Source organism: Podarcis tiliguerta (genome assembly GCF_965153285.1).
Source record: "Podarcis tiliguerta genome assembly, chromosome: 17".
Lineage (NCBI taxonomy): Eukaryota > Metazoa > Chordata > Lepidosauria > Squamata > Lacertidae > Podarcis > Podarcis tiliguerta.
In genome coordinates this window covers 12,780,611-12,806,642 of record NC_139550.1, presented here as the reverse complement: position 1 = coordinate 12,806,642, position 26,032 = coordinate 12,780,611, and the positions used below count along the sequence as shown (strand labels likewise).

General features: G+C 44.4%; 1 protein-coding gene and 2 long non-coding RNA genes across 12 annotated transcripts in view; 1 reads left to right on the top strand and 2 right to left on the bottom strand.

Annotated features, from left to right (window-relative positions):
• The window catches only part of LOC310668040, a 1,372,673-nt gene that overhangs the window by 197,167 nt on the left and 1,149,474 nt on the right, over positions 1 to 26,032 (top strand). The window lies entirely within an intron of this gene.
• The window catches only part of ZNF462 (zinc finger protein 462), a 136,699-nt gene that overhangs the window by 34,309 nt on the left and 76,358 nt on the right, over positions 1 to 26,032 (bottom strand). For 4 of the 10 annotated variants that reach the window (XM_083419181.1, XM_083419179.1, XM_083419183.1 and 1 more), the window contains 4 exons: positions 24,674 to 24,838; positions 23,200 to 23,483; positions 13,808 to 13,926; positions 7,909 to 8,100 (listed from right to left, as the gene is read on the bottom strand). In XM_083419181.1, the coding sequence (XP_083275307.1) occupies positions 7,909 to 8,100; positions 13,808 to 13,926; positions 23,200 to 23,483; positions 24,674 to 24,838 (760 nt within the window). The remainder of the gene's footprint in view (positions 1 to 7,908; positions 8,101 to 13,807; positions 13,927 to 23,199; positions 23,484 to 24,673; positions 24,839 to 26,032) is intronic. The other 6 variants (XM_083419185.1, XM_083419186.1, XM_083419184.1 and 3 more) reach the window with 5 other exon arrangements.
• LOC310667978 lies at positions 15,141 to 16,954 on the bottom strand. Its single transcript, XR_014506503.1, has 3 exons — positions 16,891 to 16,954; positions 16,092 to 16,834; positions 15,141 to 15,636 (listed from the first exon to the last, which is right to left on the bottom strand). It is a non-coding gene; the product is annotated as an uncharacterized lncRNA (long non-coding RNA).

The following is a 26,032-nucleotide window of genomic DNA, read 5'->3' as shown; positions in this document are numbered from 1 at the left end:
CACTTTACTGTGGAGAAAACTTGCAGCAAACGCTCTGGGAAGGGGAGGGAAAAGATAAAAAGGAAGCTTCTGTTTTGCACATTACTGGCACCACGACTGCACTCCCGAGTGGACAAATATTTTTCTTGGCAGGTACAGGGCACAAGTGCCTGATTCAGGAATAGCTGGGAAGGGTATTGTAATGCTTTCTATCCTCAAAAAAGGAAAGAAAAAAGGAGTATCTATGTCTCACTCTTCTAAAAAAAGACATTAACATAGCAGATTGGATGGCAAGGAACAAGAAACCTTCTGCAGAAACTTGATAGTGAGCACAGAGACTCCGAGATAGGAACAGAGAGGTCATTTCCTGCTGTCACAAAAAAAGGGTTGTTGTTTATTTATTTAAAAAGAACCTGATTGTCATAATGTGATTATGCATTGCACTACGCTGTCGGTGGAAAGTGATGTATAGACTCCTAGTAAATTAGTAAAAATGTATAAATCAGAATCAGATACAGTGGTGCCTCGCAAGACGAAAAGAATCCGTTCCGTGAGTCTCTTCGTCTAGCGGTTTCTTCGTCTTGCAAAGCAAGCCCATTAGCGGATTAGCGCTATTAGCGGTTTAGCGGCTATTAGCAGCTATTAAAGGCTTAAGGGATTAGCGGATTAGCTGCTAAAATGCTATTAGCAGCTTAGTGCCTTAGAAAAAGGGGGTGGGGAGCGAACCCCCCCCCCCCAGGAATCGCAAGACATTTTCGTCTTGCGAAGCAAGCCCATAGAGAAATTCATCCTGCGAAGCACCTCCAAAACGGAAAACCCTTTCGTCTAGTGGGTTTTCCGTCTTGCGAGGCATTCGTCTTGCAGGGCACCACTGTACATGTTGGAAATGTAAAGCGAAAGAAAGCACCTTTTGCCAGATGTGGTGGTCATGCAAGGTAGCGAAAGCTTTCTGGGAAATGATTTAAAGCTAGCCTTTAGGAGAGGAAACCCCATAAGCCTCCTGTCTCCCCTCAGGCAGCTGATGATGTCCCATCCCTGACAGTGGGGAGGACTGCAGAGCAATCACTTGCGAGATTTGTAAATGCAGCCTGCAGTTCATGCTTTAGAAGGGAAACAATACACCCAGCCTTTGGAAAGTATTTCTGGCGAGTGTTCTCAACAGCCCTTGAAGATTAACGACACTTATATGGATCCACTGTAATTAAAACAATCTCTAACAACCCTGATTTCTGGCAGAACATTCCTCTTCCTGAATATTCTCATTTCCATTACCGCTTCAACCGACTGTACATTTGAAGTACGTAAGTACATTAACAGTGCAAACCTAACTCCATGACAGCGTCAGCTATAAGAACAGGATGTGTTCTTAGAGTAACTTCTGGTTGTGGTGGTGATGATGGAGGTGCCCAGTAAGCTCTTGCTGTTGGTAAGCAATAGGTAAAGGTAAAGGGACCCCTGACTGTCAGGTCCAGTCGTGGCCAACTCTGGGGTTGCAGCACTCATCTCACTTTATTGGCCAAGGGAGCTGGCGTACAGCTTCTGGGTCATGTGGCCAGCATGACTAAGCCGCTTCTGGCGAACCAGAGCAGTGCATGAAAAAGCCGTTTACCTTCGCGCCAGAGAAGGTATCTCAGAGAACCTATTTATCTACTTGCACTTTGACGTGCTTTTGAACTGCTAGGTTGGCAGGAGCTGGGACCAAGCAACGGGAGCTCACCCCGTTGCGGGGATTCGAACCACCAACCTTCTGATCGGCAAGTCCTAGGCTCTGTGGTTTAACCCACAGTGCCACCTGTGTCCCATTGGTAAGCAATACAAATCCCCCAAATGTGGTGAGAACAGGCCACCGGTTGCTTTGCATCTCCTGAGGAGTCCAATTCTTGGGCCCATCAGCAGTGGCGGAGCAAGCCGATTGGGTGCCTGGAGCGGCACGTATGCCCTGCGCCTAGGGGTGGGGAAGCTGGGGCAGGATGCTCCATGGGGCCTCTGAGGAGTCTGCTTGCCTCCTCCCACTCAGCCACCCTACAGCTGAGGAGGAAGCGTCGGGCGGACCATTTGGGGCAGCACGGAGTCTGTGGGCGCTCAAGGCACCGCGTCACTCCCAGGAGGGACGTGTGGCTCGGGAGTGCTGCCCGGCATTTTGTCCCCCCCCCCCTCAGTGGTGACACCCGGGGCGGACCACCCCCACCACACCCCTCTTCCTTTGCCCCTGCCCATCAGCAACAGCAGCCCAAAACTTTTGCAGCAAAAAGTTCAAGGAATAGCCACTAACCACATCTCCTACTGTGGCTGGCATGAGCAAAAGGGCTTGGGGATGGTGCAATGCACACTCTGCTTTGTGTTTGTCAGGGTTTAGACCCCTGTTAGTGCACTTCTTGGTATCTCTGCAAAACTGACACGTTGTGCTGCAGTTTAATTGCTATGGGAGGAATTCAACATTGTGCAAAGTCAACGTCCCATCATTCTGGCTTGCCAGTGGAACGATTCCCATATTTCCTCCTCTCCCCAGTCCACTGATTTGGAGATTCTCCTGACCTCCCCACCCTCCTGAGATAATTAGATAATTTTTGGGGTGGGTGGGGGGGGAGGGGAGTGGTGAAATCACACTGTGCAAGTGGAAGGAAATGCACAGGGCTTCTGCTGATGGGACTCATTAGTTGAATCCTGCCCTCTGCGATTTTCATAGCAATAACTATGTAGTTTTAATTGCTAGGGGTCTTCAAAAGACACTTTAAAAAAAAAGCAAGCTGAAACAAACAAGGATTCTCAAAGTTAATACAAATTCAAGAATTCATCTCCCTTTACAACTGTGTGCTGTGTGCACTACAAAGGTCCTATGTGAATTTGCACTGGTATAAAATTATTCATGTAATTTGGAACTTTGCAAATAATAATCCGAATGCATAAAATTATGAACCGAAAAGCTACGCTCTTCACATTGTCAAATTGTAAAGCAAGTCATTTAAGCTGAAAACAACTACTAAATTACAAAATAATAAATTAAAACATATGAGGATATCCCATTGGCCCTACATTTTAAAGCAAGATGATATAATCTCGGCATACTGTGCCTCCTAGGAATTATGTAGTCATAAATCAAAAAAGGAAACATTAATAACCTCTTTGACAACTTTTCCTGAAAAGCTCCCAAATGCATTAAGGTATGAACTTGAAGTGCGGAAGTTTGCAGAACAGAAACTTTAGCTTTAAATATTTGTTTCAGTATCAGTTCCCAAGGATGGCATTCAACTAAGTTTTACTCAGCACAGACCTATTAAACGGTCTGTTTATTCATTTCCAAAACTTAAGTTGAATACCACCCCTATTATCTTATTAGAGCCCACATTGTTTCCTCTATGGGGGGGAAGTGCCATGTGGTGTAAACAATTGTTTTAGCTTGGATGTTCTTAATTGGTTCTAGTATAAACCACTTTAGGTCATTCTGAGAAAAATGGCTTAGCAAACATTTAGATAGATAGATAGATAGATAGATAGATAGATGATAGACAGATAAGATAGATATAGACATTACGACAGGTGTCGGCAACCTGCAGCCCATGGGCCACAAGCAGCCCACGGGGGTTGTTTAAATGGCCCCCAAACCGTGCTGCCCGCTCAGCGAGTCCCCATGTGCTGTGCTAAACTGGTGCAATGCAGAGCAGGGACTCGCTTCCGCGCCGCTGGAAATCGTGTCTGCGCATGCGCAGTCGCGATCCGGTCCACAGAGTGATCTCCGCAGCAGTGAACCGGCCCAGCCAGGTAAACCTTGCCGACCCCTGCCTTACGGTTACTGAAGGGAGACAAAGGGTTTTGCAGACCTTCCTCTGTGTAGGAGAAGAGGGAGATTCATGGGCAGAGCAGGAGATCTCATCCATAGGGGCCTCCTCATTGCACCCAAGGAAACCTCTGCTGTTTTCCCTCTGCAATCGATGCTCTTGTGGCAGGGAGAACAAAATGCAGGCATTATAGAGCCATGTCAGGGCAAATCGAGAAACACCTTTGGATCCTAAAGGCCCCTTGACCTCCCAGAATATGGTGGTGGGGAGAGCAGGGGAGGTTTGCCAGGCCCAGGGGTTTCCCTCTTTGCCACTTTTGGGTGCTCCATTGTTTAGAGCTCAGGTCTGCACCATTTGAAAGGAACTATATGAAGCGGTGTCAACAGGCGGCTTGATTTAAATTAATGGCTTAAAACAGCCTCTCTCTCCCCCTCCCCTCTCGCTGATTAAAATCACCTATATTTGAACCAACTCATCCAGCCTGGCCTAATTGTATATGTTCCTTACGTTCTTTAGAAGTAGCCTATGACAGAAAGGAGGCCTAGACATCTTCGTAAATAAATAAAACACATGCACACATATTACTCTTCCCAATTAATGTGCACATTGATTGGGATTACCTATGCTGCACATATAACACAACCTCCTTGATTAACACTGCTCGTTAACTTTAATGGTCCTGCATTCCCGCCTCTTTAATTTGCCATACAAGAGAAAGCCCCAGGGCTGTATCCAATCCTGCTGTTCCGCTCACGGAGCAGACTTCCAACTTGTTGCGGTGGATCTTGCCCTTCCTCTTCCTCACTCCCTCAAAATTTGCTCCAGAAAGCAAAGCCCCGAGCAGATTTTCGGGGTGGAATGGCGGAAGGAGAGGAAAGAGAAGTTCCGCTGCATGAGACAAACACTGCTTGTGCACCACCGAATGAATCCCCAAGGTTTTATTGTTAAGCATGTTCATGCTCACCACTGATCAAATTATGTACCATTGGCAAATTTAACTCTATTACGAGCTTGTCCTCAAACTGAGGTTGCTTATACACACACAAGAACAGCGGCGATCCTCCTGTCATGTCTGAACTCCACATTTTATACTCCTCTCAGCTGTACATGCAAACTCATCTCACGTACACCCTCTGCTTTCGGTGTACTTTCAAGTAATGTTGTTATCTCGCACGTATGCACCACCAGCAATGTGCAGGTTTTCAGTTTTCTGTTTTTAAAAAGCCAGGGACTTTCAGTTCTGCAATACCCTTCTAGAAATCTAGAAGCAAACTAAGTCACCATCACAATCCAAATCAATCAGTCTATGGCTAGTACTATCAAGCCTAGAAAATGGCGGAAGGGATTTCCTTCTTTATCAAGCAGTGCTGAGAATGCCAATTTGATTATTTCAACACCTGTAATCTGACAGTCTCCTTAGTAGGTAGCTTCCATAATTGTCAAAAATAATTTGATTAACAAGCCTATTAGTTAAGGGTGAACGGGCATTGTCTCTGTTCCTGAAGCTGGTCTGACTAACAGAGACATCCTGGCAATAGATGTGTTGGCTGCTTGTTATTAGAAAGCTGTAACCAAGAGGGAAAAAACTTTATTTAAAAATAGAGGAAACACCCCTCTCTCACTCTTCCGGTATTGTAAGATTTTGAGAACATATGCACAACTTCTCTAACAGTGTTTCACACATTTTGGTTTTAGGTGTACATTTCTAAGACATTTCAAAGGAACACTTAAAAAAAAAAAAGTGTGAATTTTACAAAACGTGCACCATATTGGTACACTCATCAATGAACTGTGACCAGCTTCTTCTCCTTTTTGAGTGTACACTCAACAGAAAATGCATTGCTGCCCAATGGGTGAAACCACTTTCAGCATTAGCAAATGGCAAGGGTTTGAAACTACCCAAAGTCCACATGAATTACTCTTTCTATCTCACAAATGTTCACAAACATAAAACCAACTACGCAAATTTACAATAAGGAACAGGATAAATCATCATCTTTGCCAATGTTAGGAAAAAAGCTTACTTGGTTTACCTCCCTGGTTTTAGTTCAATGCTTAACTATGCTCTCAAGTTGTTCATTCACCACCTGATGAGTTCATTGCTAGACATCATTTCTTTGTGTAGGAAACTGAGTGGAGAATCAGGAAGTCCCTAGTCAAATATCACAGCCGCCAACTCGCTAAATGGCTTTAGGGAAGCCACTCTCTTGCTCAGCTGTCCTCCCACATGCCATATAGGGAAAATATAACTACCCCATAATACAGGGGTGGGAACCTGTGACTGTCCATACGTTGTTGGATGCCGACTCCTATGAGCTCCAGAGATGATGGGAGTTGTAGTCCAATATCTGGAGAACCACAGATACCCTCCAACCACTGTGAAGTTACAGCAAGATCATGCACATGAAGCATTGTTAACTCTCAAATAAAACACTATACCATTATTAAGAGGGATCTTTTGACACTGAATTTGGATACTTAAACATTCAGAGAACAAATGATTTTCCAGAAGGCTCCACCTGGAAGCAAACTACCAGTGGCTTCTAAAACACAGTTTTATATGATTTAGAAGGGTAGAATATGAGCTAATGCATCATTAGGGGGTCTACCTCTTACAGGAAGACTAGAATTCATATATTCTTACGGTCAAGCAAAGATCAATAGGATTTCTCAAGATACAAACTGCAGCCCATTCTGCCTTAGATACACTGTCTGGTTAATTCTGCAGAAATAAGTAACGTGACTCCAGATTTTCTAGTGTTCTTGGAACAGATAGCACCCCATTGCAGGCAAAAAGTCTCAAACAGCATTGAATTAGTCTAACAACTCATAGTGTGCAGAATTCCCATAATGCTCTCCTTACAGGTGCCATCGTTCCTACAGAATATTCCTGAGGGCCAGTATGGATGCAACACAGACTCTTCCTTAATATCTGCTAAAGACATGGGCCCAGACCACAGGGTTTCATACTCCCTCTTCCACCCTTTACTATGATTAGAGTTCACTGTTGGAACAAGAGTTATCTGGATGAGTACCAAACACATTCCCACTGAACCAGGACTTAGAATCATAGAATAGAATCATAGAGTTGGAAGAGACCACAAGGGCCATCGAGTCCAACCCCCTGCCAAGCAGGAAACACCATCAGAGCACTCCTGACATATGGTTGTCAAGCCTCTGCTTAAAGACCTCCAAAGAAGGAGACTCCACCACACTCCTTGGCAGCAAATTCCACTGTCGAACAGCTCTTACTGTCAGGAAGTTCTTCCTAATGTTTAGGTGGAATCTTCTTTCTTGAAACAGACTTGCTAATCTGTTTCAAGGGTTGGTTTCACACCCTAATTAACATGAGAAAGGATATGCAGGAATTTGGATGAGAGAGGGGAGAAGATGGAGGGAGCTATTCCGTGGTTCATTCCATAACCATGGTTGAGGAAGGTCCTCATTACATCTGTACTGACTCCTAATACTGTACGCTTATGTGAAAGCGCCTCCTCAAACACCAGCCACTACGCTAGTGGTAACAGCCCAAAACAGACAATACTTTAGGCTTGTTTCTGCAACAAGAAAATCCGCCATGTGCCCTTTAGCTGGGGCACATACGCTTCCACTTTTTGTTCTAAAGTACAGTGGACGCTCGGGTTGCGAACGTGATCCGTGCGGGAGGCATGTTCACAACCTGCAGCGCTGCAAGCATGGGTCGCGATTTGGCGCTTCTGTGCATGCGCAAAGCACAATTTAGCACTTCTGCGCATGCGCCAAAACCCGGAAGTAACCCGTTCCGGTACTTCTGGGTTTGGTGCAGTGCGCAACCCAAAAACGCACAACCTGAAGCATCTGTGACCCGAGGTATGACTGTAGTGAAGTACTAACAACATGGAACCCTAAAACACTCAATGAGAAGGGCAGGCAAATCAGAATATTTTACATGCCAATTATAAGGGTTGGAGTGTGAATTAGCACGGCTCTCCAACAGCTTGTTAGCATCCATTTGGATAGTGATTTGCTCATTTGGAAACTAGTTTTTTGTGTTTTTTTTCTAAATCAGAACTATGTCTTTGATCAAGTTGCTTTCTTTCCCCCAGTAAAGAGAAGAATTTGATTCCTCCCTCTAGGGTTGCTGTGCTTGTTTTTTAATGGAAGCGCCTCTTACCATTAGAGTCTTCCACTTCTTCAGCGGTAGTGTGGTTCATGGAGGCATGTTGAGCATGCGAGGTTACAAGGCTGACAATGCGTGGTCTTGGTAGTGTCAGTGCCTTCCCATGCACTTTCAGGGAGTGCTCTTTCAGCTGGCTGATTGTCATGGTGGAAAATGAGCAGCAGGAGCATTTGTAGGCATGTTCACCTGGGTGAGCGAAATAACAGGCAAGTCATCAGCTCACAAGACGAGAGGTGGGGTGGGGAATAGGAAGGGAGGAGGGGGGTAGGTGGAAGGGGGCAATCTCTTTCTCCTCCTATTCAACTCAGCAGTGAGAATCCCATGGGTTCCTCCTCTGGGTAGTCCTAAAAAGAGAGTAAAATCATTTTAACTGTCCTATTTCTATTGGTCTCGGGGCCAATAGGGCCATCACAGAGGATGCTTTTGTCTCCCTGGTTGTAGCTCCTAACTGTGCATGGCAACTGGACCAATTGATTTTATTTGCCACAGGTAGAAGATGCCAACCCAAAGCTACTCTGAGGTGCAGCTTTTGCCTGCGGCAAACAAGTCAACCTTCCAAGATTCAAGAAAGGAGACAGCAGGGGTGGAAGCTGAAACCACAAACACATTGTCCATGTGACATGGCTCTTAGTGGGTCATGCGGCCAATGATGTGACCATTGCCCAATCCTGATTTGGGTCACGAGGCCATGGATGAGGAATCATAGACACCCCATTGAATACCAGGGCTAGGCGTAAAGGCGGGTGGGTGTTGCTCATTAATGCTTTCTTTGGAAGTTAACTTGGAAATGGAGAAAAGCCCATTTATGTTTTCTTGCACACAAGGACAGCAGCATATATATAAAACAAATCAGAAATTTGAAAGGTTATGGCATTAGAGGATGAGCCTGATGCGGGCTGCAAACAGCTCCTCAGAAATCCCTTGCTTTACTGTTCTCTGTAAATAATGCCATTGTATTTGGTATCACCCCTTTACCATCCGTCTTCCTAACCGTTCTCTAAGAATGAGCTCTTTTCCCTCCCAACGTGAAACCATCTGCCAGACTGATAATCCTTGAGCTATGCAAGCCTAACACAATGAAGCAGGGCCTGGGAATGAGATGCAGCATAACCAGTGCTTGGGCCAGAGCAGGTTAACAATAAAGGACAGAACTTGAGAATGCCATTGTACAGTCAAGATTACAAAGCCAGATGGAAACTGTGCTACAGGAGCCAAAGCAAAGAAGACAAGCCATGCAGTTAGGAATTGTGGTCCAAGCCGTAAAGAAGTTGCAAAGCAGCTTTTGGAGTGCATGTGGAACCAGCCATGACCTGAGAAGCAAAAGTGGCCAAGACTTGGGTTGTGATGTGGCACACACAGAGGAGATAGCATCCCACGTAGTGAAAATAATCTCACTTTGGAAGCGACAGTCCTCCATCACATACTAAAGCTGGAACTGTGAAAAACCTAAACTGTATACCTTGCCGGCGCATGAAAAGGGATTGACCAGCATTTGTAACATTTTCTGGAGGATTGGTGAATAAACGGGAAATCATATTATTTCCTTTCTTCAGCCAGGATTGTATCCAGTGAGAGACAGCATCCAGTTTCCATGATTCCTTGTTATTCGCCTTTTCTGCTTCTCCCCATGCTCCCCTCTCCACTGTGGAGAAAAGTGAATGACCTAAACAGGAGATTTCTTGGGCCCTCTGGGTCCAATCCGAATGAAAGGTTGGGTCCCATAGGGCAGGGAGATCCTACATTCAAGTAAACGGATCTCAGTCCTGCACTTCTCCATGAGAGGGGCTTGAGAAGGTCAACGTGAGGCTGTGCACAGAGGGTGAGCCCTGCTTCTGGTCCTTCCTTGGACAGAAGGACCATGGACCCGAATATGTACATGGGCCACTGGCCACAACAAAGGAAGTGTGTTATCCAAATTAATACCTTTTAAAAACTGATTTAAGGGGACTGTATTTGTCAAAATAATGTGATGATGATAATGGGACAGCACAGATCGCTTGATACGTAAAAGATCAAGTCCACAGCAGTATATTTAGCGTGGTTCACAGCGCCCTCTGGGTTTGTGCACAAAAGAGAGGTTACAAAAAGAGATGCATGATTTGCTTATGAAGGAGGAAGCCGAATGAGACTCTTAAAGCAAGCATCAAACCACTTAACTTGGGGCGATGAAATTGCTCTAAAATATTTAACTAAGCATAACAAACACCACCGCTGCCTTTCCAGAAAACAGATGAGTTGGTCAGTGCGGGAATTCAAAAGAAAGAAAAGGATTGCAAGCAGCCGAGGCAGGATTGGGAAGATGCCATTTGGAATCAACAGAGAAAGCAGCAAAGAGGAAAGATCCAGCCCCACGAGGGTAGGCATAGGATTCCTGCTTTTCAATAGCAATGCATACCCCAAAATACATTTAATTGGGTCACAGCAGGCCTCAAGCCCTGCTGCCTTTCCTCTCGTTTGTGTCACCCACAGGCACGTGGCACCTAGACACATAAAGTAGGGCCCATAAATCTTCCCTGTTCGCCACCCACCATACTTATTCCTGTTTCTGTTGGTGAAACATCCCACTTAGTTGGGCCTATGCAAGTTACATTCAATCCCATTACAAAGGCAAACTGGGTCGCAGGGTGAATACAGGCAAACTGGGCTGTGGGTGAGTAAAATAAACCCCACTGGTTGTTGCACAAATGCCTTTTCATGCTCACATAAACTGGGTTTATGTTACTTCATCTATGGACTGCTGCCGTTAGCTGCCCGTGCCAAAGCCACTACGCTCAGAATTTTGTAAGATTCTCTCTACCATTTAAAGCAGCAACAACCTTGTCCAAACTTAACAAATCAGAAAAAAAACACAGTGAAGTATAATAATCAATCGTTATTGTGCAGATTGACGGAAATGACTGGGGAGAAAGCGGCAGCACACTTTAAGTTATGAAACTGACGACGACAACAACAACAACAACAAAAACAACAACAACAAAGAAAAGAAAAAAAGTAATGACAGCAGGTCAAATGAAGAAGCCAAAAAGTGCAGCTATACATTTCAACCCAAGAGATTTTAATCCAACTGATCCAAGTTGTTTGCATCATAACAGAAATGGGAATGCTATGTCAACAGCAAAACTTTTGCGTTTTCCCCTCAAAGATTTCAAATGACAATGCAGTATCTGGACATTTCTCAGTTCAGCCAAATGAAACTAACCCCTGAGCTACATTATGTGCATGCATGAGCTGAAATGAATAGTCCCTCTGGATCAGAAGAAGGGGCCATCCAGCCTAGCATTCCGTTGGCCAACCAATATCCCAGAAAGCTTAAGATGCAAGATGTGAAAGCATCTTGTCCTGAGCATCTGCTAATTAAGAGGCAGAAAGACTTGGCATATCAGGGATGGGGAACCTGTAGCTCTCCAGATATAGTGGGGCTGCAATTCCTATCAACTCCAGTCACCAATACCAGGGATTATGGGAGATGTAGTCCAACAATACCTGGAAGACCACTGATTCCCTATCCCTGCTGTATATGAAAGGTCCATGTAGGCATACTGCCATTGATGTATTCTCGCATTATTTTGTTTAACCTCCAGCTAGTGGCTTTTGTTAAAGGATTAATAAATCCATCCTGCACTGAGTAAAAATAGTACTTCTTGTTGATCTTGAACCTGCAGAAAGTTCTGTACATATGAGACAGAAAGGGGGAGGGTGTCACTCTTTATCCTTCCTCTCTATGCCTTTCATAACTTTATATTTAGTTGGAACAAAAAAAATGCTGCCAACTGGTTTACAGTTGTGATTCGTTTCATGAATAGTTTGAAGAAAGAAACAGTTAAGGCAGAAGGACCCTGCTATGCAAACTTCTGTACTAACTACCAAACTACAACTTCAGAAGGACCAAGTGATACTGTGAAATCACACTACCCCAATGCTTTGAAATGCATGCCTTCAAGAATGATTGTTACATGATTTAATAAAGCTAGTGGACTGTGTATGAGTGTTTACAGACCATAGGAGCCCCATCCATTATTTTTAAATGTTATTGTTGGAGTAACGTAATTTAAATAATTAACTTGTGGGGAGTTAAGGACAAGATGTGACACATTCAGTAAAGAAAATTCAGCATGTCCTGTTCTCTAACAATTTGGAAGAGTTATGGTCATTGGGAAGAGCCCAAGAAGACACAATCTCCCAGGAAGCCATCCCCACTCCCACTAAAATCAGGGCCCCCCTCCCGACAAAACCAAGAACGCTCCAGGAATACTTGACAGAATTGCTACATATGGGAGATGTACACAACATAAATGCCAATAAATAGCCAATAAGCTGAACCACAAGAACTGGACTTGGCACAGATACAGTTACGAATGATAACATGCTTGAACAACACGTTGGCATCAATATATAAAACAACAACAACAACCACCAACCCACACTTTAAATGATAAATGGAACTGCATGAAGCTTCTCACCTTTATCTTTGAAATGGGCGCTGCTACAGAACTCAACCAAAATACGGCTGTCGTTTAGCTAAGAAGTTATGCCTCTTCAACGGAAATCTGATCAGAGCTCTTGGGTTTTGAAATGAATACCAAAGTTCCCATGAACTAATGAATCAGGTACCAAACTGAACTACCTTCAGGCTACAATGTTGCTAATGAAGACCATGGCCAAAAATTACTACCCATTAATTTCCCACCAAACACACCCATCCATGAAGCTCTCGTGGCCTAAGGGATGCTTCTGTAGGAAGCTTAGGTTCCAGAGAACACGAAACCTACCTCTCTAGTTCTAATTCTTAGCAGAGCTGAGCCAAGCCAGGATAGCCGAGTTACATAAATACTTTCAAAACCCATCAAAAAATTCTCCTTCCTTTGTAGAGGTGGGGGAGAAGATGCTCAAAGAGGTCCACAGGCACTTGTAGGGGGGAAAGAGGTGCGTCCCAGTTGCCCTGGCCAACCAGGGTGACACTCCTTGTTTGGAAGCACTGCAGCAATGAAGGCACTGCAATGCAACAAAACAGGGAGAAGCAACCGAAGTGCACACCGGGAATGCATATCAGGATGAGCTAGAGTCTCTTGGAACACACATTTGGATGTGCATGAAAACGCGCATTCAAGCACACATTCCACTGTTCTCCGTGACATGTGTGTCTGAATGTTCATCCTACTGTGAGCTCCACTGTGACTTCATTTGCTCTCACTGAAGTAGACATGACACCGTTCCATTCACCCTGGGATCCCTGATTGGCTGGAATCACATCGTGGAAGAAGCCCTTTGAGGTTCTTTGAAATAAATAAAATAGTGCAAAGCAGCGAGGTGTTTTTGCAGGGGCATGGAGAATGGCTGCGCACGGGTTAAAATAGAGCATGGGGGGAAATGAAAGATAATCCCCTTTCAGGATGATTTCCCTACTCTTTGAAAGCATGCATTTCATCTAAAAATGTTTGAAGGTGAAAATTTGACACAGCTCTCCCTTGCCACAGTGCTCAATCCATTTGCCTCACAAACATCTTCCAGAAAGCCTTACCCTTAAGACTTGAAAAGGAATCTCAAGAGCATTCCTTCTACTTCTTTCTCTGCTTCCCGCCCCAATGGCAGATTAATTTACGTGCCTGATTTCCAACCCGGCTTGCTGTTCTGACCTGCCAATTTGGGATCACCTCTTCACCTAATGTGATTGGCCCAATTCCATGTTCAGTTCTGCTCAACGTAATGTTGCCTTAACTTCAACACTGCGCCTACACCTTTCTCCTGATTGGGTTGAACGCACACTCCAAGGCAATAAAATGATAAAAAAAATGACAAGCTGGCTGATTAACAGCAGCAGTAGCTGCAAGGGTGGGGGGGAAGGAGAGATGCTTTAGAGACCTTCTTCACCGTGAAATGGAGGAATAAGACTTACCAGCATGAGCTTTGAGTAGGTGAGTTTTCAGGCGGCTGTTATAGGAGGACTTGAAAGGGCAGAGTTTGCAGCGGAATGGTTTATGGTGTCCATGGTGGGCTTGCATATGGCGATCCAAACTTTGTCAAGGGAGAAGCGGCAATGAGAAGCAAAAGGAAAGAAGGGGAAATTGTGAATCATTTTTTCAGCTGAAAACTGGGTGGCACTTGAATGCAAGACTTCTTTGACTTAACACTGGCAGAAAGAAGCGTGGCGTAAGATACAAGCCAACAAAAGCCAAGCTGGGTTGTATCTGGTTCATCTTTTGCACCCAATGATTATGGCAAGTAGGCGAAACAATTGATAAAGCCAAGGATATAAAATCATAAGGGGTGTGGGGGGGGAAAGCTTGCTTTGAAGATGACTTAGCAGGCTAATGTCAGGACTAATAAAGGAGCAAAACCAAAAGATAGCTACCAGATCCTCTTAGCTTGCTCTAAAAACTCAGAAACAACCTGGGGTTTTTTCTAACGTTCAATTGAAATTCACCCTCCTGTAAACAAACTCATTCAATCAATCTATAAATACTTCTTTCCAAGCCTGCAACTCAAATAATATTGAAACAAATGTCAGTTTCAAACTTGTGCTGCAAACCAAAAAGTTGAACATGTGTCTGGGAAAACAAATAGGTAGAATTTTGAAATGTTGAAAAACAGCAATTTTCCCCATCCTTTTATATCCAGTCCAAATGTGCCTGCAGTGTGTTCATATGAGGAAAAGAGGAAGTTGAGTCTCCATAGCTAATCTCTATGCAAATACGCAGTAACTTCAAGAGCTTTTCCCTTTTTATCTGACTGGCCATTGTTCATTCATTTTAATATTTATCAGTCAAAATAAGAATATTCAGCAGGTGGTTGAGAAGTTCCTGCTCTCTGCCACGAGAAAAAGGTCTGTACCTATTTGTGCAAGGGAGCACATTTTCTTAGCAGAGACGCAGTCACAATGCTTACCACTAAAGAGCACATTTCCTAATGCAAGCAAATAAAGATATCCATGGTGAAATTATTGCTATCAGAGCAGAACCAGCCTGCAAAAAATTGATAAATCTGCCTTTGCTGGACTAGATTACAATAAATTCAGTTGAGCGTCTTGCTTCCAACAGCAGCAAGTCAGACACGTTTCCTGCATGGCCACCCAGCCTTTCTGGCCCAATCCTTCCCCAGGCAACCCACACGACAGATTCCCCCCTCCCTCCCAGCCCTGCTATTTTGCCTAATAGGCTAAACTGGTTGGTCGTTTCCCAGCAAACCATCTCTTTCCTTTCCTCATCCCTCCCTCCCTCCCATTTGTTCACACTATAAGGCCTGCAACCCAAGAAAAACCAGCTGTAGAGGGTTGGGGCCACTGCCCCTGATTTCACCGAGTTCCCTGCCCCATCAGAGTGCCACCCCCCAGGCCAACAGAAGCCAAATCCTACTAGGGTGCGAGAAAGGGATTCCCATCTGTCAATCGGAAATAAAGAAACAACACGCAGGCCAATTGCAAAACCTTTACTGAGCAGCTTTTAGGATGGTTGATCCCGGAAAGGAAAGACACATAGAGGGGTGGGGGTTGCCAACCAGTCGCCCCAGCAGGGCTCCTGTGCCTTGAGCAGTAGCTTGGTGGACAGCAGGCACCAGCTCCAGGTGAGGGACACCTTCACCGGTTCCTTAACGGTTTGCCGTGGAGCCACAGGTGTTTCCGTTCCTCCACGAGGGAACAGGTAGAAGCATCCTGGACCCTGCTCCTGGTCACGTCCCCTTCTGCACAGAACGCTGTGTGGGATAAATCCTGCGCTTGCGGGAAGCAGCCTGTAGAAAAGCAGGAGACACAAGAGAATTCAGAGCAGTAGTCACACACTTACACAAATCTACTGGATGCATGGCAGATGTTTGTAAAGAAGCGTTGGGAAGGAGGAGCGGTGCCACAACCTGGCTGTTGAGCCAGCGCTTCTTCCAAAGCCTCATCCCTTCACTGAAAGGCAGGTTGCAGAGACTTTATTACCCCCTGGGGGTTTGCAGTGAAACACGGCTGTTTCGCTCTATGCACCGAAGGAAAAAGTGTTCACGTATGTTTGGTCGGCAGTAGCAAGGCTCGAAACAGGGTGCCCAGCCCCCCCCCCAAAAAAATACCTGTGTGTGGGGATGAGGGCCTCTCGTGCATGTGTGAGACACTCCTCCCCACTGCACCATTGAGGCAGTGGCAAATAGGTTGGGGGAATCATGGGAGACAGCAGGTATGTGTCCCTCACCCTTCCCTTGCTTACCTGGGTTGAGTGCTCTGTCCTGCTGCTCTCATTGTGTTGAGTGAGTCTTCTTGATGTGTCTGGGGTCCCAAGGTAAGGTACCTGCTAAAGAGTTCTAGGCACAGAAGCGTTAGCAGTGTCAAGTCCCCATGTGTATTCTGAACAGTTTTGTGTGAAGTGTCCTTTCTTTATAATTTCCCATTGCCAGAACCTTGTGAGCTCTAAGGGTGCATGGCGAGTGCTAGAGAGTTATAGCCTCATGCCATGCATCTCATCATCTGAGTTTTGGTCTCCCTGAGTGGGGTTGTACATACTGGGTATTGGTGTGCTGTAATTGGGTGCTGGGTCCCGCAGTACACTATGCTCTGTTGTGGTGACCTAGAAGGGACAGTTTTCCAGAGATGGAAAGAAGATAGAAGTCCCTACCAGAGAAGAATGGCTGATGAAGTTGATGGACTATGTCAAAATGGGTAAAATGACCGGAAGAACCAGAAAGCAGGAAGACCAACATTTTAATAAAGAATGGGCAAAAATTATAACTTATGTTAAAGATCATTGTAAATAGTTAAAATCGACTGGAATATCACTTGTAGTTTAATGGTGAGTTTTTAATATACAGTAATGGAGATTTGGATCATCATAAAAGATACAGGAGGAAATTATTAATAATGAATAAAGCCCTAAACGGCCTCGGTCCAGTATACCTGAAGGAGTGTCTCCACCCCCATTGTTCTGCCCAGACACTGAGGTCCAGTGCCGAGGGCCTTCTGGTGGTTCCCTCACTGCAAGAAGCCATTTTACAGGGAACCAGGCAGAGGGCCTTCTTGGTGGTGGCACCCGCCCTGTGGAACGCCTTCCCACCAGATGTCAAAGAGAAGAACAACTACCAGACTTTTAGAAGACATCTGAAGGCAGCCCTGTTTAGGGAAGCTTTTAATGTTTAACGGACCACTGTATTTTAATACTCTATTGGAGGCCACCCAGAGTGGCTGGGGAAGCCCAGCCAGATGGGCGGGGTATAAATAATAAATTCTATTTTATTCTATTGTATTCTATTCTATTCTAATGAGACCCACAAAGGGTAGGATGGAAGTCCAGGAGATGCCTTGGAATCTTGTTTTTATGATTTATGTTCAATATACGATTGTGAAATCTGAATCTGAAAAACCAAATAAATAAAACTTTTTCTAAAAAAGAAGGGGCAGTTGTCAATGCATTTTCCCCACCTCCTGTCCCATTGAAATTTTGTGCCTGGGAATGGTGTTGCATTGCCAACAGGACTGTGGCCATGAACTGAAGCAGTATAGATGTGGACTAACCGTGTGCTCCTTCCCTGTGCTCCCCACATCCCACCCGTGACTCCCACCTCCCAGTTCAGCTATTCCTTTGGCGTTATCTTCACACTGGTGAAATGGCTCTGCCAGTGGAGTCTGCACCAGCTTATCCAAGGTGTTTTGCCAGCACAGCAGGGCTCCCACAGGATCCTACGGTTCCCCAGTTGCTATATCTTCAGTACAGGATTGCACCCTGCACCATCTATTTGATATCGTGTAGATTATACTGGAATGTTTTAGTCTTGTAGCCTCTTAAATTCCTATTGCGAAAGGAACATGCAAGTTTCTCTTGGTGTGTTTGTGTTGCTGTTTTTTTTCCCAGGGATTGTCTGTTATTTGATAAACCAATTTGAAACTTGGAAGAAATGGTTTTCTCATCCCAGAATCGATATAGACAGCAAGGATTACATCATAAGCTCTGCATTTCACATTTATTGTTATTTAACAAGACCGGGGGGGGGGGGGGGGAGCTGAAATTGATCAGAATTCAGAGTCCTAATTTGTAGTATCTCATCAACTGCTTGAAAATGATATAAAGAAAATGTATAGCTTACAAAAACATAAAAGGGCTAATGTACAGCTTGGGAAAGTGTATTAATTTAATCACTATAGGGTAACGGCTTCAATTTATTGCATCAAAATATTAAAGATTCAGTAAGTTCACCATACTAAGCAGGTGAACTGTGAGTGATGTTCTGAGAGTACTGTGAATGTTATTTCCAACCCATGAAGATGCTCTCTACATGCCAGTGTGAAGGCCATCCTAAAAAATTTTTTTACAAGACTTTTAAAGAAAAAGAATTTTTAAAATCCTTGTGCTCTGAAGGTTGGAAGGAGGGGGAAATGTTAAGGTTCAGTGTCTTAAAACACATGTGTGTGTGTGTGTGTGTGTGTGTGTGTGTGTGAGAGAGAGAGAGAGAGAGAGAGAGAGAGAGGACTAATACAATTTTATCCCTGTCCATCTGTAAATGCAGCCCCCTAGTGGTTCCATGTTTCTGTTCAGAAGAGAGATTCCTATCTTTCCACCCAGGAGAGAAGCCAGGATGGACTTGACAGAATTGTGAGCAAGTGTGAAGAGGTTCAGAGGGAGAAAATCCATTAATAAATAAGCAGTGCAGAGAAGGACTAGGGAAAGAGAGAGAGAGAGAGGAAAAACCCAGCCCTCCAGCATTTCACTTATTAAAATAGGGTCGCTTGTATTATTTTAAATTACCCACATTCTTGTATCAAAAGCCACTGACTGAGCACATACATGCAAATAATGTAAACGGAACCTAGCAATCTACTTTTATTTTAAAGAATGGGTCTGGTTTGCTCTGCTTTTGTTATCATTTGCAACTCACACACATTTACCAGCATTTAGTATTTGGGTCAGCAGTCGCAATGAATGGGTGGGAAGGAGGCAGTTCACTGGCACTTGGGGTCATTTAAATACTTTTTATAAATAAATATAACTGCTAAATCAATTCATCAGCCTGCTGTCCATACCATTAGACTCAACAATTCAGCGCTCCCCCCGCCCAGGGGGTATTGAAGCATACGTAGTACCAGCACCTCTCTTTTTTGTTGTTAAAAAGTGTGGCACTTAATGTAACAACTTCATGATGAGTACTGGCACCTATTTTTCTAGAAAAAAGGGCACTGCTCACATTATCTAGCATCTTGCATCTAGTTTATATGAGGAGCACAAACTGGAAAGGTAGATATCTCTCGAAGGTGTTCTACATTTCAAATATGTAAATGTTGTACTTCCTAATTTTAAATAATACATTTTCAATTAAAAATATTAACTCCTTGCATCTCTCTACAAATTTGTTCTCCTAAATATTAAGTGCCTGATGATACTTTAGCGAACTTTCCTCTTCTGTCGGCATGATGGGTAAGACTCTACTTAATATTTCCACCACAACCCCTTGAACACATGAGACCTCAGGGTTAATTTTAGACATATATTACAGATACCAAATGCTAGAAAAGCCTACATTTTCCTAATTCCACCCCTCAAAGGCAAGGGTCTCCTTTTTGGGTGGAGGGGGGAGTTTCCCATATTTTAGAGTGTATTTTTATTCAAAGAAAATTATTTCCATATGCAGCGTTGTGTGACAAAAGTCCTAGGTTGGTTCAGAGCCACTGATTGAATACAGCAGGGGTGGGGAAACTTTGGGGGCTGGTTCCCACTGGGGAACGTGGTTAAGGGCTGCATACCAGTGGTGGGCTGGCACGCGGGTGGCACTGTGGGTTAAACCACAGAGCCTAGGACTTGCCGATCAGAAGGTCGGCAGTTCGAATCCCCGCAACAGGGTGAGCTCCCGTTGCTCAGTCCCTGCTCCTGCCAACCTAGCAGTTTGAAAGCACATCAAAGTGCAAGTAGATAAATAGGTACCGCTCTGGCGGGAAGGTAAACGGCATTTCCGTGCACTGCTCTGGTTCACTAGAAGCGGCTTAGTCATGCTGGCCACATGACCTGGAAGCTGTACGCCGGCTCCCTCGGCCAATAAAGCGAGATGAGCGCCACAACCCCAGAGTCGGCCACGACTGGACCTAATGGTCAGGGGTCCCTTTACATTTACCAGTGGTGGGCAAAGCCAATGGCAAAGTGTGCAAGGACGCCCCCTTTGTCTTCCCTTCATCCATATTCATTCTCTCTCTCTCTCTCTCTCTCTCACACACACACACACACACACCCCTCCCCCCCCGCCAACGAACAGCATCTCCCTGGGATTTCCATCCTCTGCTCACTCCCAGCCAACCTACTTTGCTTCTACACGCCTCAATCCTCTTTAGATGACACAGGCAGACAATTTCACAGAGGTGAATCTGTCAACTCGATCCAGAGATGATTCAGCTCTTTATCCCAGTGATCGGGAAACTCCAGGAAGAAGTAGGTAAAGAATTGCACCGCCCTACTTTCTTCCTCAACTTGGTGGGACTTTTCAAGGCTGAAATAGACATCCAGGCTGCTATTCCTCAGTCTGGGAAAGTCCACACAGGTGAGGCAGGAAGTGGAGACTTTTGGGGGAACCATTGGGGACTTCCCAGAAAGTTGCTTGTGGGCTGTGGATTGGCCCGCAAGTGGAATACCAGGAAAGGAACAGGGAACCAGGCAGAGGGCCTTCTCGGTAGTGGCGCCCTCCCTGTGGAACGCCCTCCCACCAGATGTCAAAGAGAACAACAACTACCAGACTTTTAGAAGACATCTGAAGGCAGCCCTGTTTAGGGAAGCTTTTAATGTTTGATATATTACAGTATTTTAATATTTATTTGGAAGCCGCCCAGTGTGGCTGGGGAAGCCCAGCCAGATGGGCAGGGTATCAATAATAAATTATTATTATATTATTATAAATTATTAAAGGAGGAGGGAAACCTGTTCACCTGCTGTAAAACAAGTGTCAGTCTTTTCCACCAGAGTACCGTATTTTTCGCTCTATAAGATGTACCAGACCACAAGACGCACCTAGTTTTTGGAGGAGGAAAACAAGAAAAAAAATATTCTGAATCTCAGAAGCCAGAACAGCAAGAGGGATCGCTGCGCAGTGAAAGCAGCAACCCCTCTTGCTGTTCTGGCTTCTGGTATAGCTGCGCAGCCTGCATTCGCTCCATAAGACGCGCACACATTTCCCCTTACTTTTTAGGAGGGAAAAAGTGAGTCTTATAGAGCAAAAAATACGGTAGTTCCCACTCTGCCTTCAGGGAAAGGTGAAGATCATTCTGTTCTGGTTGCTAATTGCATCTAACATCCCTAATCCCAAGCAACCCTACTCAGACCTAACTCCTGCTCTGTTCAATGAGGTTTACTCCCTAGTACGTGTGTTTGGGACTGCAGCTTAAATATGGCTTCTTCTACTTCACTGTCCAGGTCTCTGCACCGGGCACACAATGAAATGATGGCAGTATTATGAGAGCAATAAGGCAGGCATGAATCCAGTTGCCTGCTTTTAAAGAGATCCAGCACTGACAACTCAATGGTGACACTGTGTGCAAACAGAGTAGAGCGGGGAAAGGCTCAGATTGGGGCGATGTGGTTGGGGGGAGGCAAAGGCATCTACTTCAAAGAGATAACTATCTCTCTTGTTCCCATCATGGACATTTTTGCAGTGAGTGGTTTATCCTGTAAAGAATGGCAAAAAGTTGTAGAGGCCCAAACATCTGTACTGTCAGTTCAATGAATGAATCTCTACAGTTACAACGCGCCCCCCTTCCGTGCCAAAGCACACATTTTCACGTTAAGAACAGGTAGACCAAGAGGGGGAAAAAAAAAGGGGGGGGGGATTTGTTCACAGATACAAAATCTCATTCCCCAAATCATAGCAACAATAAGTTTGCAATGAAGCCAACACCTAACAGACCACAACCCAACATCATGGGTTTAAGTGTCCCCAAACTCTGGGCTAGAGTTTGGGGGCACGACTTGTGTTGTCTTCAGTTTGTGTACCCTGGAACAGTGATTCATAGAGTCATAGAGTTGTAGAGATGGAAGGGACCACGAGGGTCATCTAATCCAACCCCCTGCAATTCAGGAATCTTTTTGCCCACAGCCCTGAGATTTAGAGTCTCGTGCTTTACCAGCTGAGCAATCCCAGCAATTACTGTTAAATTTGCAGCGTATCCCAACTCAAAGGGCCAATTTGAAAATAATTCATTTATTTATATACATTTGCCTACTGAAAGCAAACACAGCTCTTGGGTCACGTTCTCTCAGATATGAGACACATTTGTGAGACAACCAATCGTATTCTTTTTATTATTCTTTGATGCAAGGTGCGCAGCGCATTGACTCAGGTGTGTGACAGACTTGCTCCCTAGAATGGATCCTCAGTGGGGCCAATCTTTGAAAACCATAAATGAATAGGGGGATGTTGGTTTTAATTGAGATTGAAATTTGCTTTGCAGGTTTGATATACCATTTATGTAATTATACAACTGGAAATTAAGATAGGTAAGAGGGAAAACAAAGAATTTGGAGAAATAAAATGAGATGCAAGAAATTATGGGGGAGAAAATTGGAATTCAGGACAGGGGTGGGGTGGGGAGTCTATATTGTATTCTTGGAAAAGTATTGAATATATGAATTATTGTGATTATAAAATTTAAAAAATCTGAAAAATTGTGTTTGTGTGTGTATAATATATATAGAGAGATTGAAATTTGCAATAGGATGTTGAGAATCTGGTGTGCATCTGATTTCTGTCCTACATTTTGAAGTACAGTGGTGCCCCGCAAGATGAATGCCTCGCAAGACGGAAAACCCGCTAGACGAAAGGGTTTTCCGTTTTTCAATGCGCTTCGCAGGACGAATTTCTCTATGGGCTTGCTTCGCAAGACGAAAATGTCTTGCGATTCTTGTGATTTTTTTTCGCTCCCCACCCCTTTTTTCTAAGGCACTAAGCTGCTAATAGCCTTTTAGCAGCTAATCCGCTAATCCCTTAAGCCTTTAATAGCCGCTAATAGCCGCTAATAGTGCTAATCCGCTAATAGGGTTGCTTCGCAAGACGAAAAAACCGCTAGACGAAGAGACTCGCGGAACAGATTCTTTTCGTCTTGCGAGGCACCACTGTATATATCTCCCTGAAGATAAAGTCTGGAGACTTAAAACAATTTGTCACGATTCCTACATGCATAACTGGCAGGCCACAATGTAAAACTAGCTATTCTGAGTTGGCAATGCCCATCCAACATCAGTGCATCAAGAAAACAATACGTGCTTCTGTGTGGATATAGAATCCCGCCTTTTAGCACGCAGGCAAGTGCTAACTGAACGGTGAGCAGAAGAAATGGTAAAACAATAATAGACTTACTTGTGCCTGAAAGCAGAGACAAAGGAGCAATACTGGCAGCTGTACTTGTCTTCGCGAGTAAACATGGCCAATGCCAAGTGACTCCTCTCGTGCGATCGTAGACCCTGCATAGACATCAAAACCCGGTCACACTGGCTGCAGTGGTAGCCACCAGGCCTGGTTTCATCTTCCAGTGATGGTCCAGATTCAGCTTCTGCAAGTTCCACAGTGGAAACACTGCCAGGGTCTTTGGGTCCCTCAACACCCTCCAAGAAAGCTGCATTTGAAGGATCTTCAGCTTCCTGCTAAAAGACACACATCCCCCCCAAAGCCATCAATTCTCTCTCCCTTCTGCCCTATGGTTTACTATTCAATCTATGGAAGTCTATGGTTTTCCTCTAATAGCAGAACCTCTACAACCCCAGCTATGATCAGGCTCTCAAAAATAAAATAAAATAAATAATAATAAAAATATCACTGAAATCACAAATGAAAAAGACGTCTCTAAAAACTGTGTTTGACCATGCCTGGCCTAGAGGCAACAGTCAAAGGCTTGGAGGTGCAGGGAAAGAGAGGAGATTGGCTAGCAAGCCAAGGCTGGTCTAAGGGACAATTGGCTCTTAGCTGCCCCCCTGCCAGCAGGGATGTACATGTGGTCTGAGAAGGGGCTTCCCCTGTCACCCGGCCCTTGGGGAAGCTGGGGGACTATGGTGGCTGCCGTGGGAGAAGACCCCAGAAAAGAGCATGGAAAGTGCTGAAGACCTTGAGAAGGAATTATTATTATTTTGGCATTGTGTGGGCAAGATGTGGACCTGTATTGCCTGGGGAAAGGAAAGAAAGCCTGGAACAAGGGCTAAAGCCTCCGTAAAGCTGGAGACTCTACACTCTTGTCAATCCTACTGATAACTGAAGCTCACAATGGAGCCCATTTCCCCGTGGTTCAAGCGGGATTCCCCCGCATTAGGGTTAACCTGTGCATTTTCAAGCATAGCTTCATTCCTAACAGGGACCAGAAAGCCACTTTAAAAAAAGGGAAAGGGAAACAGATTTTCAAAAGGAAGCTGAATTCTGCAGCATACACCTGGACTTGTATACACAGATTGTACACCACCACTTTAACTGTTAAGTACACTAACTTTTACAAACGTGCTCCCTAATATAAAAAAAAATTGTTCTGACTTGCTGTTGTACTTTTTTATTTTTAAAGCGATCTTTAGAAAAGTACAAGAGCAAATCGGAATTAAAAATACCCTTTTGCTCAAGAGTCTAGACCATCTGTTCTCCAAAAAAAAAAAAATATTCCCATGCATTGGGGGGAAAAGACTTGTGATCTAGGAAACAAGTTAACACTGAATCCAATAAAAAGAACAAGCAGTTTTTTTAATAATAAAAAAATTAACTGTGGTAATGTGGTGCCAGCGCCAGAAAACATTGTCAATTGGCCCATTTTCCTCTTAATGCAATTATGCCTTTAGTCCCCAAACTATTCTCTCACCTTGACTGCAGCAGACACTGAGGAGCCATTCCCGTACTGAACGTGCTTACGAAGATGGTTGCAGATAGCACGGAGGGTTGGATGAACTTCCACACAAAATTTACACTTGTAGCCCACCACTTTCCTCTCCTTCAGTTTTGAAACTTCTTCCACATTACCAAAAGGCTGTAAGGCAACAACAATTGGAAACTTAAAAAGCGGTTTCTTTCCTGAAACAAATTTAAAGAGGTTTCTAAAGAAGCAACGCAAATAAAATTTGGAATGGTATGCTTATTACACAATGAGGAAGCCACTGGGGCAACACTGTTTCATCTAAAGGCTGACATCTGAAGGTTTCTTAAATGCATGCTGCACCATTAAAATATTGCCCCAATTCCTTGGACATGTAGGAAATATATTTCCCAATTCCTTGGACATGTAGGAAATCAGATATTGTTTGTATTCACATACGCATGAAAGCACTAGATATCCTTTGCAGAGAGCACTCATTATCCTCACAAAGCTTCGCTTCCCAAGATTTCTTGGGCTTTTTAACATTATGGTATTTTAACATTTTTAGTGAATATATACTGTACTCATGAAAGTACCTGCGGTTTTGAACTGCTATGTAAACGCTGGTTTAAATGACTGCCATACAAGCCACTTTAAAACCATTATTTATGGACCTGATTTGTTTAACTAATCACTGTTTCTAACAATATGCCAAGATTCAATGAAACTAAAAGTCAGCAGAAGTCCTCCTGGACATACGGGTCCCCATTAAGTAAGGATCCAGCTTGAGAACTAGGCTCCTGACAAACCAAAATCCAGTCTCCCTTCAATAGTAGTTGATCCAACTGGATGCGTTTATTGGTAACCTCCAAGCCTGTACATAATAAGTTGGAGAAACTGTGGACTCCCAGATCTCATCAGCCCCAGATAACCTGGCCAATGACAGAGGACGGTGGGAATTGGTCCAAGAACATCTGTAGGCCCCCTGCAGTTAAGCAACTGTAATAAGTTGCTTAAAACTCCTACCAAAGGAAGTGAGTTGCTCTAAGTAAACTAAAGAAAGGTCTGATTAGCAATACACAAGGAAAACTCTTTAACTCAGTGGGCTTCATGGTACTCTCCAGATGTTGCTAGACTACAACTCCTATCCTCCGTGACCACTGGCCACATGTAGGTGGGGCTGATGGGAGTTGTAGTCCAACAACATCTGGAGGGTACCACATTGGCTACCCCTGCATCAGGCTTTCTTCTGAGCAATTTTTCACGCTGCAGCTGAGAAATGAGAATAAATGTTCGTCATATCATACCAAAGGGCAGAGGGGCAGGTAGAAAAAAACAGAGGTTTTGTCATACTGGAAAGCTGGCGGG